This window comes from Cyclopterus lumpus, chromosome 1, assembly GCF_009769545.1.
Source record: "Cyclopterus lumpus isolate fCycLum1 chromosome 1, fCycLum1.pri, whole genome shotgun sequence".
NCBI classification, from domain to species: Eukaryota; Metazoa; Chordata; class Actinopteri; order Perciformes; family Cyclopteridae; genus Cyclopterus; species Cyclopterus lumpus.
In genome coordinates, this window is record NC_046966.1 from 14,281,538 (window position 1) to 14,301,601 (window position 20,064).

A 20,064-nucleotide genomic window follows, 5' to 3' on the forward strand; every position below is an offset into this window, starting at 1 on the left:
GTCGCATATATAAATGTACAAATAGACTTCAACTTTGGAAAACCGGAAACATCTTTGTTTTGTACTATAGGTATATTAACTTCAGTTGTGCCCTCTCAACAGGTGGTGTTTGTGGATGGGAATGGCCTCTTCCACTACAGAGGTAATTCAAGCTGCTCTATATTGACCTTTTTAAAAAAAAAATTATGTTTAAATGTTTAAATATTTACATTTCATGGCAAGAAAAGCACTGCATTTCATTTTGTATCTCAGGGCGCATATATAAACAGACAACCATTCACGCTCACATTCACACCTACGGCCAATTTAGAGTGCAATTAACCTGAGCTGCATGTCTTTGGACTGTGGGAGGAAGCCGGAGAACCCGGAGGGAACCCACGCTGACACGGGGGAGATCATGTAAACTCCACACAGAAGGAGTGCCCAGACTGGGATCCAAACCCAGGGAGTCAAAAGTGGGTTTTAAAAAATAGGGTTTTATTCACCCCCCAAAATGTTCTGGGCCCATAAAAGAGATCAACTAAACAGAGCTAAACTCTGACTCTACTAACTCAACATTAATGGAATAAAATTGACCTAACAAAGACAACATTACATAATAAACTGAACACAAATGGGATTTGAAGACAGAAACAAACACTACCAATTAAACTCCACATACAAAACACAAGAGGACAACTAGTCTATTAGTAAAGATATTTTAGCAATTCACCAAAACTAAAGCACCAACAAACTTATATACTCTCAACAAATAAAACATTAAAACAAACAGTCTACAAGAATCGAAGATCCTAATCCCCCCGCCCCCCATGCTGTGCCAGGCACTTGGGACATGCTGATTGGCTACTTCCTGTATTTAAGAGCTTTACATTAAAGGGTGCAACCTTTGTTCTGGCCTGACAAGAAGTCCCTTCAGCAGCAGTAACCAGCAGCCTCTACACTAGTAACTCAAAGACATGGAAGTTAGAATGACTCAAAGCAAACCTATCTAAAGACAACTTAAGTGTGACTACAGCAGTTCACTAAATGTGTGTCTGGAGTTGGAGTCCGGGAGGGGTTAGCCTAGCTTAGCATAAAGACTAATGTACTTTATGTACAGACTTATCTTTAATGCATTTGCTGATATCAGACAACTGACAAACATGTTAAGTGTATGCACAATATCATATTACAGCTACTAAGAGGGACTTTAATTTTGTCTTGATTTTGGCGTTATTAAACGCCAAAATCAACCAGGCTCCCTTCATTTTACTTTACTGGTCTGACTGTCTGCCACTCTCAGTCCTGGTTCTGGTTCATTTAAAAACACTTGTTCAGAGTTCAAGGTATCACTCTGTAAAAAAGGTTCTGCAGTACTTAGTTGTATGTGTGTTCGGCTCACAACCATAACATGTTGTTATTATATCACACAAAGACATTACTATGGTGTGAAGCGTGACTCTGGGCTTTGATTTGACATTGTCACCGTTTGGACCCTGCAGAGTTCGGCCTGGCGTGTCATCTCGGAGTGCTGTCGGGGATGCCGTGTGTGGGCGTGGCCAAGAACCTGCTGCAGGTGCAGGGTGTGAACAAGAGTGAAGAGCACCAGTTACAGGTGAGACTGGACTTGAACTCAGGTTGTTCAAGTCCAGTTCACTCCACACTTGACAGCGCTGTTGTCTTCTGTGCTACCTCATAAATAGTGTTCCTGTTTGCCGTGTACAAATGCTGCTTCTGTAAAGGAGATGCCAACCACGGGTCAATTAATAATTTTAGTTATCAAAGTGTAATCTCTTTTTTTTCCCTGCTGTTTGTTACTCACTGCTTTCCAAGATAAGCAAAGAAATGTCATAAGGGACAAAGCAAAGGATGGAATCCTCAATTACGTGCGTTTGTGTATGTGTGTGTGTATGCGTGTGTATGCGTGTGTATGCATGTGTGTGTGTGCGTGTGCGTGTGTGTGCGTGCGCGTGCGTGTGTGTGCGTGTGTGTGTGTGCGTGTGTGTGTGTGTGTGCGTGCGTGTGTGTGCGTGTGTGTGTGTGTGTGCGTGCGTGTGTGTGCGTGTGTGTGTTGTTTTGACAGTGTGACTTTGGTTACAAGCCAAGGCTTCCATGTGTAGCTAATGCACAAAGAGGCCCGTGACTTTTTGAATACAAATAAAGCTGGAACAAATACCATCGGTTAGAGTTTACCTGTGGGACAGAACCAACTGGATTTCATTAATATGCAAATGTTCACGTTGTTTCAGTCTGCAGCCTCGTGGCCTGTTGAGGAAAAAATTAAAATATGTCAAGTTAAATCGCCCATATGAGCAGGAGTCTAAAGTAAGAGGATCATCAGAGTAAAGATGTCCTGAAAAAGACTGTGTGACCTTTTTAATATTGCATAGCTAGACTGGATCTATTGCAGATAAATGTAATTTAATTCCTCCTATCTCCACAATTACATTTCAGATATCCCATAATACCGTTATTACTTGTCAAAACTGATGCGACCCAAACTGATGCGACCCTGCATATTATTATCTTTTTGCATATCCAGAACAGATAACCACAAATTAAGATGTTGTAATTGTACATATCCGTAAATACATTTTAACTAGGACATTCTAAATCACATTAGGGATAGCTCTGTTTTTTTATTGGAAAATTGGATATCTGAAATGTCTGAAATGTTCTTCCTGGTAATAATTATATTGTAGATATCCACAATGTTAATTCTAGATATCAAAAGTGCAATTGTGGATATCTAAAACTGTAACACCCAATACACATGAATGGCAAAAGTGACCTATTTTAGTATAGTAGGAACAAAGATATTGTTCATTTTGACTATAGGAAGAATTGTAGATCTGACATCTGCAATACATATCCAGCCTACCTATTAAATGTTAAAATGACTTGTCGTACTGTAGATGCATTCACACACACTATTGGAAAATAATTTAAAATGGGATCTCCAGCAAGCTGAAGCAAACCAACATGGTGTGAACTCAAAGAAAGAGCTTGAACACAGTCTTTGCTCTGAGGTGACAGTGATGATAATTGACCTCAAGTGCTTTCCCTATGGAAAATATCAATATGCAAACTCTTTTTACAGGACGTTGATCTGTAGAAGAGCAGTGATGGGCATTTCCTGTATGTGCGGATGACAAGTGCTGTGGAAAAGAAGGCAACCAGCGTGGCTGGCTCTTGCATACCTTGTTATCCAGTGCTAACTCCATTAGCAGGCAAAGAGACTCTCAGTTTATATCCCCAGTGGTGTTCATGTAGTAGTGTAACATACTAATTCATCCTTTCTAGGAGTGTATCCATCTCCCTCAATTACCGTTAATGGCTTTGTTGTCAGAAAATGTTGGTGCGTCTCTGCTGCAGGGTAGAATATGATCGTTGTCTCGATTGAACACGGTCACACATATCTACTGACACTAATCCCAGAGGCTCGGACATGGTCATTATTGGTATCCGGTTGCTGCCACAGTACACAACCATGTTGCATCATTGGGTTCAAGCTATCAGCTTCGGATCAGTTGCAGTTAGCATTACATTTTAGAATTCCCTCCCCGTCCATATTGATGTAATTGTGACTCTCTGGGGCTCCGTGAAATGTGTCTACAGACACGGCACAGGAGTGCAACGCCTCAGGGTCAACACTGAAGTAAACTATGAAACACAAGCCATATCAGGCTTCCTACCACATTTCAGAAAATTAGCCGGAAAGAAATAAGATTAGCTTTTACCGGATCTACACGCACGCCAACACGTACCACTGACTAACAATATGCTCATTTAGTTTTAAAAAAAAGTTTCCAAAAACTCTGCCAGCACACTGAGAGTTTTCAAAAAACATGTAGTCTAAGTATCTCTGAAGGTTACAGAGAGCACTTTCTCTCAGCTGCTATCAGTGTGTGTGTGTGTGTGTGTGTGTGTGTGTGTGTGTGTGTGTGTGTGTGTGTGTGTGTGTGTGTGTGTGTGTGTGTGTGTGTGTGTGTGTGTGTGTGTGTGTGTGTGTGTGTGTGTGTGTGTGTGTGTGTCTCTGGGGGGCGGGGTGTACGCAAGAGCACAGAGGGTATAATAAACGTGGCGATATTACACTCTCAAGCAAACGCATCGTGTGGATATACAAATACACACAATGACCGAGTGGGGACAGAGATTGTTCTCATTCTTGTCTTTCTTTTAAGAATTGGCAGTTCAGCACTTTTGTAATTATACTTACAAACTTATACACTTATCAGTTTTGTTTGTAAAGGGCAGGTCCGTAATTCTTTTGTTTTCAAAAAAAGAAAGTCTGTGGCTTTCCCTTCTCTTTCTCTTTCTCTTTCTCTTTCTCTTTCTCTTTCTCTGTCACTCACTCACTCACTGATAGCCTGGCTGTAACTCAAACTAGTGTGTTATTGATGACTTGCTCTGTCTTTCTGACTTCTGTTATTCTGGCTTCAGTCCTACTCTTGCTCCCTCCCTCTCTCTCACACAGACACTGTTGGCCTCATCCCAGCCGGGATCGGATGCCCTGTGCCCCCCCCCCCCCCCCCCCCCCCCCCCCTGTTTCCCTGCTGGCTCCTTGCTGTAATCAGTCATAGTAGAGCAGGCACCCCATCCATCATGGAGGCTAAGCTCCCTTCATCGCTCTGGCCCATAACCTACAGCACACCTGTCAACAGCGACCACACACATCACCGTCTGACTTTGCACTGCCTGTTTTTACGACTGTTTGACCAAAACTTTAGTTCCTATAGAAAAAGAAAAACCTCTTTGAAATACAGGGACCTTGAGTTCATCGTTCACTAATACGAAATATGAATTATCGCTGAGGTTTAGTCCATTTTCTTTCCCTCTTTTCTGTATTTTGTATCACCTATTTAATATAAGGTATCACGCATTTAATATCAGACTAACAGGAAGCCACTGTGCACTCGTCGGACATGTTTTTCTCAGGCTCAAGGAGAGTGCTCCTTGAGGATCAAGTCTGTTTTTCTTTATTTTATTTTTTTATTATATATATATATTATAATAATTTTGTTATTATATATATATACACAGTGTATATATATATTCTTTAGCCCAGGAAATATTGATTGTTACAAAAAGAGTAGAAGAATAACTTCCCGATCAAGTTCTTTTGGACCCAGTTCCCATCAGTCTTTTTAATATTGGGTATCTGATGATGCAGAGTTTCATTCAATATTAGATTATTGTTACTATTATAATAATAATAATTATTATTATTATTATTGGTTTATTCAAAGTTTAAATGATTTAATTGGACCGTTTTTTTGCTCACGTTGACGTTTTTTCTCGGCCAAAAGTTTGGTGCGTAAAGAGGATTTTTAGACAAATGTTTTGCAGAAAAATCAGGAACACCTTTTAGACAAAGAACATAATAATCAGTGAAATCACCTGCCGGTGATAGTGTTTGTCTGGAGAAAAGAAAATGCAGCCGTACATGATGAATTTTTTCTTATTGTCTGGAAGTTTCACCTTTTGTAAAACAGACACAGCTGTTCTTGTTGACACATTAATGGCAGAGTCATGTTGACGAGAAGTTATTTTTGTTGCCTTGTGCAACGTTTTCATTGAATTGTCAACATTTGGGTTTGTAACTTGTATTCTTAAATAAATATTTGAATATGATGTAAATACAACACTTATTACATCTGGTCAATCAAGAATTTGCCATCCTACTGTAGTTTGTTCTTAGTTTGGATTGTGAAAAAGTAGCAAAGCTCCAAATGTATGCAAGTCACAGAGTTTAAAGAACAAGAAGAGAGCGAGAAGCTTCCGCAGCAGGTTCATAGTTTGTTTCACTTTGACATTTTTATTGCCGTACTGTGCATCTTTTTTACTTTGATTTTTGTGTCTTTGCCTCTGCAGATATCTGCTCTGCAGAAAGGAGGAGACAGCTTCCCACTCACAGCCGCCTCAGGGAAAGTGCTTGGAAAGGTGCGGCAAGAACAAAAGTACAACAAAACAGAAACGCATACTTTTAACAAAAGTGTTGTTTTGTTGCTGCTGACTTCAAAGAGCACCCACCCTGCGAAAAGTCAAACGCAACAAAACGTGGATGACAATCACAATGACAGGAGGAGAAATGTGGTCCAAGTTACGAAAGACGTTTCTTTTTGTGTCCAGGCTTTGCGAAGCTCCGACAAGAGCTCTAAGCCGGTGTACGTGTCCGTCGGCCACAAGATCAGTGTGGACACAGCTGTACGCCTCACACACTCCTGCTGCCACTACCGGGTCCCAGAGCCTATCAGACAGGTACACACACACACACACACACACACACACACACACACACACACACACACACACACAACATTAGAGCCTGTCCTGTAGAAAAGGCAGAGGAAGAAGCAAAAGATTTAGTGATCAGATGGAAGCTGCGAGGCGGAGCGAGCTGTGCTCATCACTTGTGTAACAGCGTCCTGCTGTGAAGTGCGGAGGTGTGAGCATCATGCTGTGTGTTTCAGCAGCAGGGCCTGGGAGACTTGTAAGAATACAAAGAACAATGTTTGCAGCCAAAATAGGAATGCTCCGATTTAGCAATGTAGAAACTCCTGTTTCAAACAATATCACGGTGCTAATTGTCAAGGACTTGCAGCATATTGCCAAAGCTGTTATTATCCTAAAATTATGTTTTCACTGATAACCGGTAGTGTTTAAACACGTATGCCATCTACTGAAATCAGCTTTACTAGTTTCATGAGTAGTGTCAAATGAGGAGCATTTTTTTGTTGTTGCCAAAACGTTTTTTAAAAGTGTTCTTCTCCAAAAACACAATAATTATGTAATTTAGGAGTTTTGAACTGATCCCTTGTCCGGCCTCAGGCTTTTTGTGTTGCTGCCACTAGGCTGTGCTGTGCTTCTGCTGTTCAGTGTGCTTTTTCTTACACTGCACAGAAAACACCTTATCACACACACACACACATACACACACACACACACACGCATATATATATGGGAGATGAGTTAGCCCAGCTCCCCTGGCGAAAAACTGATTTTGAGAGTGTGTGTGTGATGTGTGTTTGATTTCATCAAAGTGTGATGTGTTTAGCTGGTGTGTGTGTGTGGGGGGGGGGGCAGGCAGCTCCGGCAGCCGGAAGGACTGAATGTGGACATCAGAGAGAACCAGGGACACGCTCACCTTCCTGTCTCATTCTGTCCAATCACTGGCACCTCTGTCTTTTTTTCTCTCTTCATCCAACGGAGTTTCTTTCTGTCCCTGACATCCGTATTCCCTTTTTTCTCTCACCATCTCCCACTTTTGCCCTGCTTTCTCTCCCTCCCTCTGTACATATTTTATGTTCTCTTTGCTGCTGACATCACAGAAAAAACACTTCATATCTGGTGAGTGTCATGGCCGGAGTTGAACTCCTGAGTTTACGTCTTTCTTTCGTGGGCAGAGAAAGATTCAAGTCCCTCAGGTCAGAGAAACCTCAATTTTAACTTGTTGAAGAAACCATCAAAAGCTGTCAATCTGACAGGAAGACTGAATTACATAACAGTTGTCTTTGTGGAGTCTGAAGATGAGCTGCAGCATTCAGCCCCTCTGTCCAAATGCTCATTATGGCAGCTTGAAGGCAAACAAGTGCACATATACGTATGAAAACCTGCTAAAAGAACGCATGCACACTCAAGTGCATTAACAAATCGATAAGCAAATGTATGAAATTAATATAGCTGCACATATATTTATGGACATACATTTGATTGAAATGTATCGGAAGCTAAATGTTGCCAGCGTCTGCAGACAGTGTTGTTTTGCATGTCATCGTAGTTCACGCACTAAAGAGCGGTCGGATAAAGGCATTGAGTGCTTAATGGCATCGACTGTACTGTTGAGGAACATGATGTGGAGCACACATGGTATTTATGTAGACGAGGGAGAAATAATGATACTGGTAGCATATACAGATGGATGTCAAAATTAAAGGAAAAACTAACATAAAGTGTCCTGGTGATGTGTTGCTCCACCACACGCCTCCATAACAGCTTTAATGCTCCGTGTCATAATTGTACAAGTCTGAAGCACTCCAAAATCTCTCATAGGTGTTCGGTCGGGTTGACTGTAAAGCCCAAAGAATGATTTATCATTCAGTTAGCCCTTGTATGAAATCTGCATCTGCACTCATTATGTTTCTCCACTAATGTATTCACATTTTAATTAAGAGACAGATGTAATTGTGTGTATTAAATCCAAACTAAGAAATGTCTCCAAAGTCTATAAAAGTGGATGTTACTACATACAAATAAAAAGTTATTTTCCGAAAGTAGAGCTTTTCTTTGACCAGTAGTCCATAACAGAGCGGTGTTCAATTTACTATGTAAGCAATTTACAATTATTGCAGTATTAGATTTTCAAAAGGTAATCATTAGTAAGATTACTGCAAAGTTCTTGTGCATCAGGTGTGTTCAATTTAAATTGCTTGTACTGACTCCATTAATGACGTTTTGTCCTCAGACCTTCTTAATATATTGATTGTATAAAGTACGGTTTGTCCGTATGAGATTTAGCTGATGAAGATGTGAAGAAGAAATGTCTTTAATAAAGTGAGTACAAGTGATTGAAAGTGTGCAGGAATTCTTCTTCTATTCATAATAAATTATTCCTAAAATGGCAGCACATCCTCATATTTGAGAAACAGAAGAAAAAATATGTGGAAAGATTATACAGGGATGTTTTGGATTAGCACAGTGAGTCAGGTGTTACTTTAAGTTTTAATATTCGGTAATAAGGAGCTACAGACAAAGTGATCTACTGCTTCGTCACAGCAGCTGGGTTTTCTTTTTCTAAAACGCTAAGTGCCTTTACTTCTCTGTTTCTCTTCTCCTCCTGTCTCTTCACTATCTCATACGATCCTCTCACTTGACATCGTGACTGAATTAATCCCCTCCTTCCACAGCTTGAGCGATTCAGAGAGAGAAAGATGAAAGGGAAAGATGACATCATGGTTGGATTCTGCAGTGAAGGCTCATGTGTGAAAGCACTGCAGCAGAATCTTTTATACCCCAGTGCAAAGCTAAAACACACATACATACACGCCAGAGCTCAGACTCACTCACGGCACAGTTATGCTCCCTCACACCATTAAATTCTCACACTCCTACTGTATCCCACGCTCCACCTGCATGTGATGGGGAATGGACGGCCAGCTGACACCTGCCTGGATTCAGCCTCTGCTTTTTTTACTCTTCAGTCACTATGATGGCGAGAGAGTGACAAGCAGAGGTCAGAGGGAGGAAGCTGACATGATGTTGCATTAGTGGCCACTTCAATCCTTGGTGAAGCACACTGTGGGTTGTGGTTCACGGTCTCTTTTCATAGAAACTAATGTCTCGGCAGACTTGGCAGCATTTAAAAGTTTTCTCCGCAGTGTGGAAATCGTGCGTGCGTGTGTCTGTCTGTCAAATATTCACTGGCTTCAGCTCCAATGCAAATATTTGCTAGTTTAAATTTTTTTTTAAACTTCTATCTTTGGGTGTTGGGCCATTTTAATGACAAACTGTAATGGACACTTTTCGCTATTTTCTTACATTTCTAATGATTAATTGTAAAATTCAAAAGGTAAATGTCAGATTATTTCATAATGAAAATAATTGCTAGTCCCTATATTCAATATTTTGAATAGTAGTTATTTGTTGTCAATGATCTAATGTTTAGTTTTTTCTCAAACTCAGATTTTTTGACAGCTTGCTTGTATATGTAGTGGTCTATTCACATATGATAAACCGTAAGAATACATGATTTTTTTTATTAATTCCTTTTGTCTTATTTACCTTTTGTCCTAATCCAATGTGTTGCCAGTGTGATGATCATTCATTTAAAAAAAGTTTTGTTTAATTATCAAAATGGCAATTTGTTAGATAATTTACCCAAAATCTATCTATATTACAGTAAATCTCAACAGCATATACAAGAAACTGTTGAGATAAAGGTTGTGTTGACCTCATCTTATTAAGTAAATATTTCAGGTTTTAAGTTTTGTACCCTTTATTGAAGTTGTGCTGCCCTCTGACTCACCCGTCAGACATTTGGGGAAGCAGACACATTTTTGTTATTTTCAAGAGAATCCCTATTAACACAACTAATTAAGCTACAGCAGTAACATGACTCCCAATTTAATTAGGACCAAACTACATGCGTTCAAGAAAGTAAAAAAAAATATCCGACTTGTAAATAAAGCTTTACCAGCAGTATCGTTCTCCTTCTACATGTTCAACTTAGAAAACACCCTGCGGGTCAGAAGCTCTCTCTTCTGACCATTATGCTCACTTATCGTACACAGATAAAGAAAACATGTGTACACACAGTCCATCCACAGACAACCCATAAAACCCTGTACACACACCCATAAGAACAAACAGTTTGTACACATGCTACACACACACACACATACATGCGCGCACACACACATACGCACACGCACATCTCCTGTTCCTTCCTTCCTTTCCTTCGGCAGCCATATAAAAGCTCTAATGGCCTCAGTAGAACTCAAACCTAATTGTCTCTAAGCTAATGTCCCCGACAACCACACTATGACTCCGTTAGCTCTGCTCACGTGGAATCAGCACATTGTTGGCTCGTTAGAAAAAGAAAAAAAAGGAAAAGGAGTGGGTGTATTGGATTGCACTGATAACAAGTATTAAAGTTCAAGTCAAAGGTAAGAAAAAAATTACTGTTGTCCAATATGAACATACTCTAATAGTTAATCCTCCATATTTACACACTTACTGCAAGCTGTCAATAGTTTAGGTAAAGTTCCAATTGCGTGCATTCTATTAATTAATTTTGTTTAGGATTACTTTTGGTGACTTCCAAGCATTGTTTTAGGATGACACATTATCAGCCCGATTAGATAGACATGAACAAGCCTTACGATGTGTTCCATTACACACTGACTTTGACCAATAGGAGCAAAGAGCTCTTCTCAACTGTAAACTCCACAGCCAGCAAAATACAAAATGCTATTGTTTGTTTACATTCTTGTCCCTTCTCCCTTGATTTACTAAACACAAGTTTATTGTCTCAATGACTAGTTTCAAGTCTTAAATTATTGTCTCATTTACAGTAAAATAGACAATAAAACAGGGTATGCTTTTGGGCGAGGCTACATTGTGATTGACAGGTCGCTACCACGACAGTCTAGGAGTTGTCCGTGTACAACTTTAACCCGTTCTAAGTGTGTTTTATATTAATTATACTATGTGGCTAAATACCACATCATCCACAACATCCCCATCCTGTTGCCTTCTACATCCATACAAAGAACAATCTCCGTGACTGATAGGCTTCAACGGGTTTGACAAGTTTTCTGTGTCATGTGTGTTGTCTTGGGATACATTAGGTTCATCGTCTTCAGAATGAAATCCATTACTCCCCAGTCCCCTCTCCTCTTTGTTTACACACACACACACACACACACTGATGATGGGAAGACATCCACTAGTAATGGGACTCTGATGCTGCCTGAGACGTACAATAACAGCCTATTTCCAGACCTCTCCTCTCTGCCTGAGTGCTTTGCGCTGAGAGGAACACACTTATTATGATCCCTCTCCCTGTACAGCAGTCACCTGTACACTGTTCATATAAGTCAGTGTGTAGTTTAAAGTTGGTCTTGTTGTTCTGCAAACAGTTCCCTGAAAGTATTAGTTGGGGTATTTCTGTCTAGCTGACAATTATTCATGGCAGCATTAAGACGATCTCCCCGCAGGGCCACCCTAAAACATCTTTCTTGACAGTACAGTAAGGCGCTTTCAATATTGAATGTGTACAAGAGGCAATAAATGTGGCTCCAGTCTCCATTTTGGGTTTCCATACATCGCTGTCAGGAAGACAGGAAATGTGAACGCTCCACAGCTGCACTCCCAGATTGCAAAAACAGACGGAATCTCAATGTGAGTGATAGGCGATGGCGATGGACATGTATAGAATAAAAGAGATGGAGGAATGTGTGTGGGTATAAAACGGAAAATAGGAGGCAGAGCAAGCATGCAGTTTATTTATGTTCTCTGTAGAGAGATATTGATGATGTGTGTTTTTGTGTAGATATCAAATACCAGAATCTATTTGTGTGTTAGAAGCAAGGATTTGTGCTTGATTGTGCTGTTTGTTTGTTTGTTTGTTTGTTTGTTTGAGCGGTGCAGTCTGCAGATGCAAGAATTCATTGTGCAACCCAGCAGGCCAGAATGAAATGTATGTTTTTCTGAGTTTATGTTCTCTCTTACTTCAACCAGCTTGCATGTGTCAAGAGTGTGTGGCTCGCTTTTGATGAGACTGCACTTTTTCAACTTTCTCTCACCCTCTTGTTGTCACCATACTGTTTTCCTCTTCTGTCGCTGCCGTCTCTCTTCCATCCATCTATCTCCTTCCCCACCCCCCTGCTGCTCCGTCTCCACCCTCTGAATAATTCAGGCCTGCAGAGCTAGTGTATTTTTGGTTGTTGTCACCTCTGCAGTACCACAAGCACAGCCCGTAGTAAGCACACACACATACGCACTTACACATGGAGTCGTGCCAATGTGCACATGCACGCACACGCCAATTTACTCCAACGAGGCTGCCGACAGCAACAAGAAAGTACCAGACTGTGTGAGACCGTTGAGACTCGCTAACTACGAAGAATTATCCTTACAGGGATTTCACACCATCAATGTGCTCCACCCTGTCTCTGCTCTGCTGTTCCAGCAATGAATTGTCTCTGTTTTCCAGAGCCACTGTGCACAAGGTTTACCTGTAAAGTATTGTGTCAGGAAAGACTAAACAAGAAACAAGAAACTTCCAGTGCTTGTTTTTGGGGACATGGATCCCTGTTCACTGCACATTTACGTGCTATACACCTCTTCAAATTCCACTACATCCACTGGGGATCTGGAGTCAACAAATGCTTCTTTTAAAGCTGCATTCACAGATTTTTCCTCCAGGTGGGAGAAAAGAAGAATCTGAAAACGCAACACTGACATTCCTCTATTAAGCTGGCAAATGTACTAGCAAACAGGTTCTTATTTCAAGGAGGTCTATCTGCCAGCGCTCACTCCTACAGAACACGCCTCCCACATGATACATCTTCAAAACAGTCAAGCTTTGGTAATGTTTTTGGAAAAACTCAAAGTTTGGGTTAAAATAATAATGTTCATCCCGGTTGTTATTTCAGGGGGAGAGTTTTGTACTAAAGTGGCTGCTGCGAGACTGCAGGTCTACTACTTGCTACTTGCTTGTTTACACATTTAATAGATGTGGAACAATATAAGCAATTATTTTAAGTTGTATTTCTGGTCATAATGATAAACTGCCAATCAATATACACTGTACCACAATGTTTTGTGTTGCATCAATCGATAAGGGAGTCTCTGTCTGTCGGTGTTCTTTCCAAATATCGGGAACTGTTCATCCGATCTACTTCACAATTGGCGGGTGTATTGTAGGGGACCAAAGGATGTGCAGTGTCGATGTGGGTGAGATTTGGACATGTGACACATTCAATATTAATAAACTTTCAATACACAAGCGTTGGCTCTCTGTGCAACTGCAGGAGGTGGGGCTTCAGGGCTTTGCAGACTCGGTCAATTATGCCTGGAAAGGCAGCGATCCCTCACAGGCCACAGCTCATGAATGCAGTTCATATTTGCTGCTGCATTCTGAATATACTAACGTTACAACCAAACTTTTCTTCAGCTCACTGCTGTCAACTAGAGATGAGCAGTTCTTGAGAATGCAGCCCTTTGGTGGTTCAAGCAATCGTCCCGCTCTGAACGAGCAATCCCCCCCAAAAATACTGCAACCAAACAATGCAATCAGCCAAGCAATCTGCTTGTTTCTAAACGGGCATGCACTCCGTATGGACACTGCACTGGTCAATTCAATAAGGAAGTTGATATTGGTTGTCTTCTGCTGGGCTGAATCATAAAGATAATGAATTAGAAAAGATTCAATGAGTCTCTGGCCAAAGTACGCTGCCTTATTATAGCATAGTCAATGTACTGGAGGAGAGAGAGGGGGAACGCACAGCTGCGTTTGAGAGGTGCTGACCACGGTGATGATGCAAATGTGAAGGAAAAATAGTCGCACACTCGTTAAAGCAAAGGGTATTTAATAATTTTATAATATACCCACTTTTCGACATGAAATCCGAGACTCATGGTGGCTACAAGTGTGCAACTATCTTTCCTTTACAAAGTCGATCTACTGAAAATTAATCACCAACCATAAGCTTTAAGATTTCTTTTGGCATTTTTGCCACATGCTTGGAAATCAAACTCGGGACTTTACAGTTTTCAAAAATGTTTATTGTCAGTTCATTATTTGTCAGGCAACAAGACTAAAAGTCACAAAATCAGTACGTATAATGTTTGTGTAGGCTATTCTTTGGTAATTAGGATTACACACATAGCACAGCTGAGGCAGATGGCAATATCATTCATTTTGCAGTTATTTACCTCCCAAGTTTTGAACATACTGACATTTTGAAAAGCAGGAACTAGTGAAAAGGTTTGAAGATCACCACAGTCATTAGGATTCTTCCCCTGGGGACCAAATATTATAGCAATTCATCCAATATTTAGTAGTATTTCTGAACCAAGGTTTTGTTTGAATGATTGACTTTGCTCTAGGCTCTCATATGTGAGGATTTACTGCTTTTCTCTTTTTTATATCTGTGTAAATTAGACATATTTGGGTTTTGGATTGTCGTTCAGATAAAACAAGCAATCTCAAAATTTCACCTTGGGCTCTGGGAATCTGTGATGGGTGTGTTTCACTGTTTTCTTAGGTTTTGTTGAACATTACATACATTTAAAAAAATTAATCAAATTAATCAATATTTAAAATAGTTGGTAGTTTCAGCCACACGTATTGGAATGAGACACACACACGTTTCCGTGTTTGTTCTTTTTTTCCGTAGAGAAGCTAGACTATCAAATTGACTTGACACTGATGGCAACACAGCACAGTGTGTTTAATGGAATTGTAAGAGAACAGACAAGTCTTAGAGGAAAAAGTAAGAGAAAGTGAAGCCTATGAAACAGTCACGTAGGACAACTGACGGGGTAAAACACCTGTGAAGATTAACACCGGTGCTCTGCTGGAGCCAGCTGTACCAGTCGGCTCGTGGAACTTTTCTGAACGTGCAGAGAGGATGTGACTGATTTAATTCGGAGCTCCCATTCGGAGCCAGAGGCTGTCTAAATGTTAATATATGGCTGTCTGACATTCTGGTGCTTCAGCCACTGGACTCTGGACCTCCACAGAGAGATGAAAGAGCAGCCCTGAGGTGGGTGGAGAGACAGGGAAGCACAGAGATCTGGAGGAAAAAGTTGAATGATTAGAATGATGGAAAAAAAAAAGGTAAGTCAGAGGAGGTGGATTCCAGAGAGAAGAAGAATTAAAAAAATTATTTGGTAAAGCAAGGAGGGATATAGAAAGGACTAAGGAGTAGAACAGACTGGTATAGCTGCAGGGCTTGAAGGGCTTTGGAGGGCTGGAGGATAAAGATCTGCCCCAGGCCACTGGACCAAAGCCAGAACTCAGACACCTCGTGTGTGTGTGTGTGTGTGTGTGTGTGTGTGTGTGTGTGTGTGTGTGTGTGTGTGTGTGTGTGTGTGTGTGTGTGTGTGTGTGTGTGTGTGTGTGTGTGTGTGTGTGTGTGTGTGTGTGTGTGTGTGTGTGTGTGTGTGGGGGGGGGGGGGGGCAGAAATCTGCCAAAAGCCCCTGCAGAGAGCTATCAGTGCACATGTGTTCACCTGTGCATTCCCACCTTGCTAGGGACTATGGAACGAGGAAACCGGCTCTGAAATGATCAGACTTCAGTCTTCAGGGTTTTATTTGCTCTACAGCAACGCAGCTCTTACGTCCTCTTAAATTTAATATTGTTTCCCTCCATTTTCCCTTTGATAGACAGAGAAAAAATTAATGTTTCCCTAAACCAAAGTGGGACATTTTCTTTTGTGTTTTATTGGTGAGGTGTGTATACGTTCACACTGTCTAATTAGGTCGTACACTTGGGAATTTGGGGTTCCTTTCTAGCGACTGCCTCAGTGACATTTTCTCTTGCTTTAAAGGAATAATTTAATTATTTGAAAACTGGCCTTATAATGCTTTCTTGCCAAAGGTTGGAAGACGAGATTGATACCTCTCTCGTGTGTACCGCAGGTGGTAACAAGGGATGTACTGATATCGACACTGATATCGGTAAGATACAGACTCGGATAGCAGCATTGGGTACCTGGTTCTGAGAAGTGAGGCCAATGCGGAAGTGGCTTATACTTACATTCTCTCTAATCCACTTACCAGCCGCTCACTAATGAACTCCTCAAGCTAACTGGCTGCTGGCTGTAGCTTTACACCTATAGCGAACAAACAACACAGCTGTAACCATCTTCTAATTTAGTAACGCTTGGCAAAAAGGTGAAAACGTTTATCTGTAGGGCTTCTGCATTGTGTTGGTTAGTAATTAAGATGCCCTTTAAAGTTTATCTCTGATTCTGGTAAAAATAACTGATAATAAAGTTGAATCAAAATTAGGAAAAGTTGCTGGATGACAGATGCACAGATGTCTGTGTAATTCTTACTGAACAGTAACCACTGTGAGTACATTATGATAAATGCTAAATTATAATATAACGTTAGAAATAAAAGAAAGGACATGCATCATAGAGGCATTTTAAGTTAATCGGAGTATGCACGGAAATATTAGTGGAATATAAATTTTCATTAGCCATGTAAACAGCTTAGTGAATAATGTGCTGTCGGAATAAGGGCAGAAACCAGAATATGTTGTGCCCGTAAACACAGTCATTGTCTCACTTTAAGTTTTAGGGAAACCATCCAATAGTTCTCGAGACCAAAGTGGTGGCATGGCTTAAAGCTGATCCAATGATCATGAACACTAAAGTGACAAAGCAGACACCTAAGTGTGGTTTTGCTGAGACAGCTCAAAGGAAAATGTGGAAAATGTGTCTGCCATTGTGCCCATCAAGCAGTGAATGGCAGATGAGGTGGATGGGCCAGCGTTACTCGTGTTGGGACCTGCTCTGTTTGTGTGTGTCTACATGACCCCAAGCATAATTTTTCGCTGTTAAAGCTGTTGTCCTGTTCTGTTTTGGGGCTTCTGAAATTTCTCCGGCTTTAGCTTCTACCTGGATCTGTTGAGTACTTATGTTCAGATTATTATTACCCACAAGGCAGCAAGCTGCAGTCTGTACAGTGCAGCAGGTTAGCTTGTTAGCCACTGCAGGTTCTGTCTGCTACACTAATTCTGATCACCACAGGCACTTTGTGTGCAGTCTGAACAAATAAAATGAGTAGGATTATACGCTACATTTCCAGGTAGCATATAATTTATTTAATTAGTGTGTGTGTGTGTGTGTGTTTTTTCTTCTTCACATTTCACACGGGTCAAATCCTTGCAGAGATACGTATGTGCAGTACTATACACTTTTTTGTTTAGTTACCACTTAATGAAATGCTCTGAGTGAATTTGAGTGTACTCTCATAAGCAGTATTCCAGTGTATAATTCTAGGGCTTTTATTGTGAAAGGTAAGGATGGAAAATGTAAAGCTGTAATGTGAAGCCACTACCATTGACAAGGTCTTGGTTCATTAGATGGAGCTTCTGTGTTATTATTGTATTACAAGATATATAAGCAGCCGACACCAGGAATCAAAACATGTACACAAAAGGAACAAAAATAATGTGAAAATATGTACAGTGAACTATATGTACAGTTCAGTTCCCAGCAAGTGTGCAATGACTGGAATACCAGTCGAGGTTACCTTCATAAGTATAGGTACAACTTATAACTCGGGACCCTAATGTGGGGAGATCATTTTCCCAGGTTTCACTAGATGATTGTGGAGAAAGAAATATGTACATATATTATAATCAGGAATGGTATTTCTCATTAAATCCCCTTTACCAGTGCAATTATTTATTTTGTGTGGAGTCAAATTGAGAGAGGAAAAGTGTGGGGCGACAATAAAAGGTTAGGAACCACTGCTTTACAGCCATATTTTGCTCCGTGAGTCTGCTTCGCCAACAAGCCATGGACGGTCGTCAAGAGTTGTGCAGCATACATATGAGAGAAAAACATGGTCACTATGCTGGCACCAAGTGAGTGGAACAACAGAGTATTGCAATGTGACGAGACGATACGGTACACGCAAGCTAGTCCTTTGAGCTTTCTCTTTGACCTCGCTAGTTTCCCAATACAATAGTCTAAGTAACTCCAACACATTGTTGCTACGATGGTGAGCTTCATGTCTTCATAGCACAAGTTTGGGTATGTTATGAACCATGGTTCGTTGAGGGTAACCTACAGCAACACTTGTATAATAAATGGTGCATTTCTGTCACTTGTGGAGCCCCATCGAAGATCACAGAAAGAGTTTTTTACATGAGTGCAGGCGCTGTAACATCCTAATGATGTTTAGAAGGCAATGCAGCCTCAGTAAAACCTGTGCAAACAACCCACTGTGTCTCACAGTGACTTACGTTGTATGTCAGCTTTGGCAGCAAACAGAAGAGCTCGGTTTGTTCCGTGTAAAGTCAGCATCGAGGCACTTCATTTTAATTTCAAATGTGTTTTGTGTGTTTGTGCGTTCTTGCTCACTTCTGATTGCAGCTTAACACTGTTTCTGACAGCTTGCTAAATGTGGAATCTCTCCCTCTCCTTTTTTTCTTTTTTCTGTCTCCCTCTCTCTCGCTGTCTTTCACTGGCTCCCTCTATCTTCTTCCTAACTCCTTCCACAGGCTGACTATCGCTCCAGAGAATACCTTCGCATACACTTCCCAGGTGCAGATACATGAAACAAAGAAATTAGGTAAGTGACAAAATGCACCTTACACATGTGGGTTCTCACACTTTGATGTACACACTCACACTAACACATACCTTCTATTAGTGGTAGCTTCGCACATAGTGAGAGGGTTGATTTACACAGGCTTAAAATAGGCTTAAACGCCACAGCATGTGACTCATCAATGAATTTCCCCAAATCCTAAAGTAAAGCCACATTTGTCGGTATAAAGCCTAATTATTCTCATCTAATTTGCTGGGTAAATTGAGCAAATGTTGTAGAGGAGGATAAACACTCTGGTACCATCAAAAAACTGAAGATTGTTTCAGGATTTGCCATACAATTAATTGTCTCTTTCCTTCGATCACAGTAGGGGCAAGTTTAAATCAAACCAGTGAAATTAAAGTCATACATTACAAACTAAATGTCTTATTTCTGCCTTATTAGCTTGATCATATAGTAGAGGCAGAGGAAAGATCCAAAGGTTTAGATCAAACCTGTGAACTTATAGTCATACATTACAAACACTGTGTAGACTACACAGCATAGGTCCTAATCTCTGTCAGGAAATGTATCACCTTTCAGAAGGGAGGTCAGAGGTCAGCAAGTGACCAACAGACCTGTAGCTGGTTGGGATTCATTTTCTTGTGTGGGACCTTGGACCAAGGTTTCCCGTTTTGATGTGATGTTACACACCTCCACCCTGCTGAGCAGGGGTGGAAGTTTAGGAGCACCGTGACGCCTGAGGTTAAGCAGAGACTCACAGGCAGAAAGAGAGAAATGGAACAGTGAGGTGATCCTATGATTCTCATCTGAAATAACAGGCAGTGCCGCTCACTTTGACCCTACCTTCCTCACTACAGATCAAATCTGCAGACCGTTTGCACACTCAGATACTTCGAAAAACTAAATAATCTTTTGCTCACACCCTCCAATGCAAAGTATTTAAAAGAAGCACAGCATTGTACATTCAGAACCAAAGTGCAGCAGCTCACACTCACAGTTTTGTTCACAGTTGCTCACACGCAGGCTTGCGAGGGTGTGTGTGCACTCTCACATCCCTCACCGTACCCCACTGGGAAACAAAATGGGATGTCCGTGTTCATCCACTCGGAAGCTTCCTGACGGGGTGAATCCTCTGAGCGCACTCTGCTCTTTGATCAGCTTCTCTACAAAGAGACTGAGACAGGGAGGGAGGCTTTGTGCTGAGTAAGGAGGGCTGTAGCAGGTTCCTCTAGGCCTTAACCCAGCTTTACCCTCTCACTCGCTCAACAGGCTCCAGGCACATT

The 20,064-nt window shown here is 41.0% G+C and overlaps 1 protein-coding gene across 3 annotated transcripts in view; it reads left to right on the plus strand.

Annotated features, from left to right (window-relative positions):
* LOC117736655 (endonuclease V-like) overlaps positions 1–20,064 on the plus strand; it is a 48,237-nt gene that overhangs the window by 7,166 nt on the left and 21,007 nt on the right. For 2 of the 3 annotated variants that reach the window (XM_034542136.1, XM_034542145.1), the window contains exons 4-7: positions 103–142; positions 1,482–1,594; positions 5,854–5,922; positions 6,112–6,240. In XM_034542136.1, the coding sequence (XP_034398027.1) occupies positions 103–142; positions 1,482–1,594; positions 5,854–5,922; positions 6,112–6,240 (351 nt within the window). Of the gene's footprint in view, positions 1–102; positions 143–1,481; positions 1,595–5,853; positions 5,923–6,111; positions 6,241–18,728; positions 18,800–20,064 lie in introns of all 3 variants that reach the window. The other variant, XM_034542154.1, reaches the window with a different exon arrangement.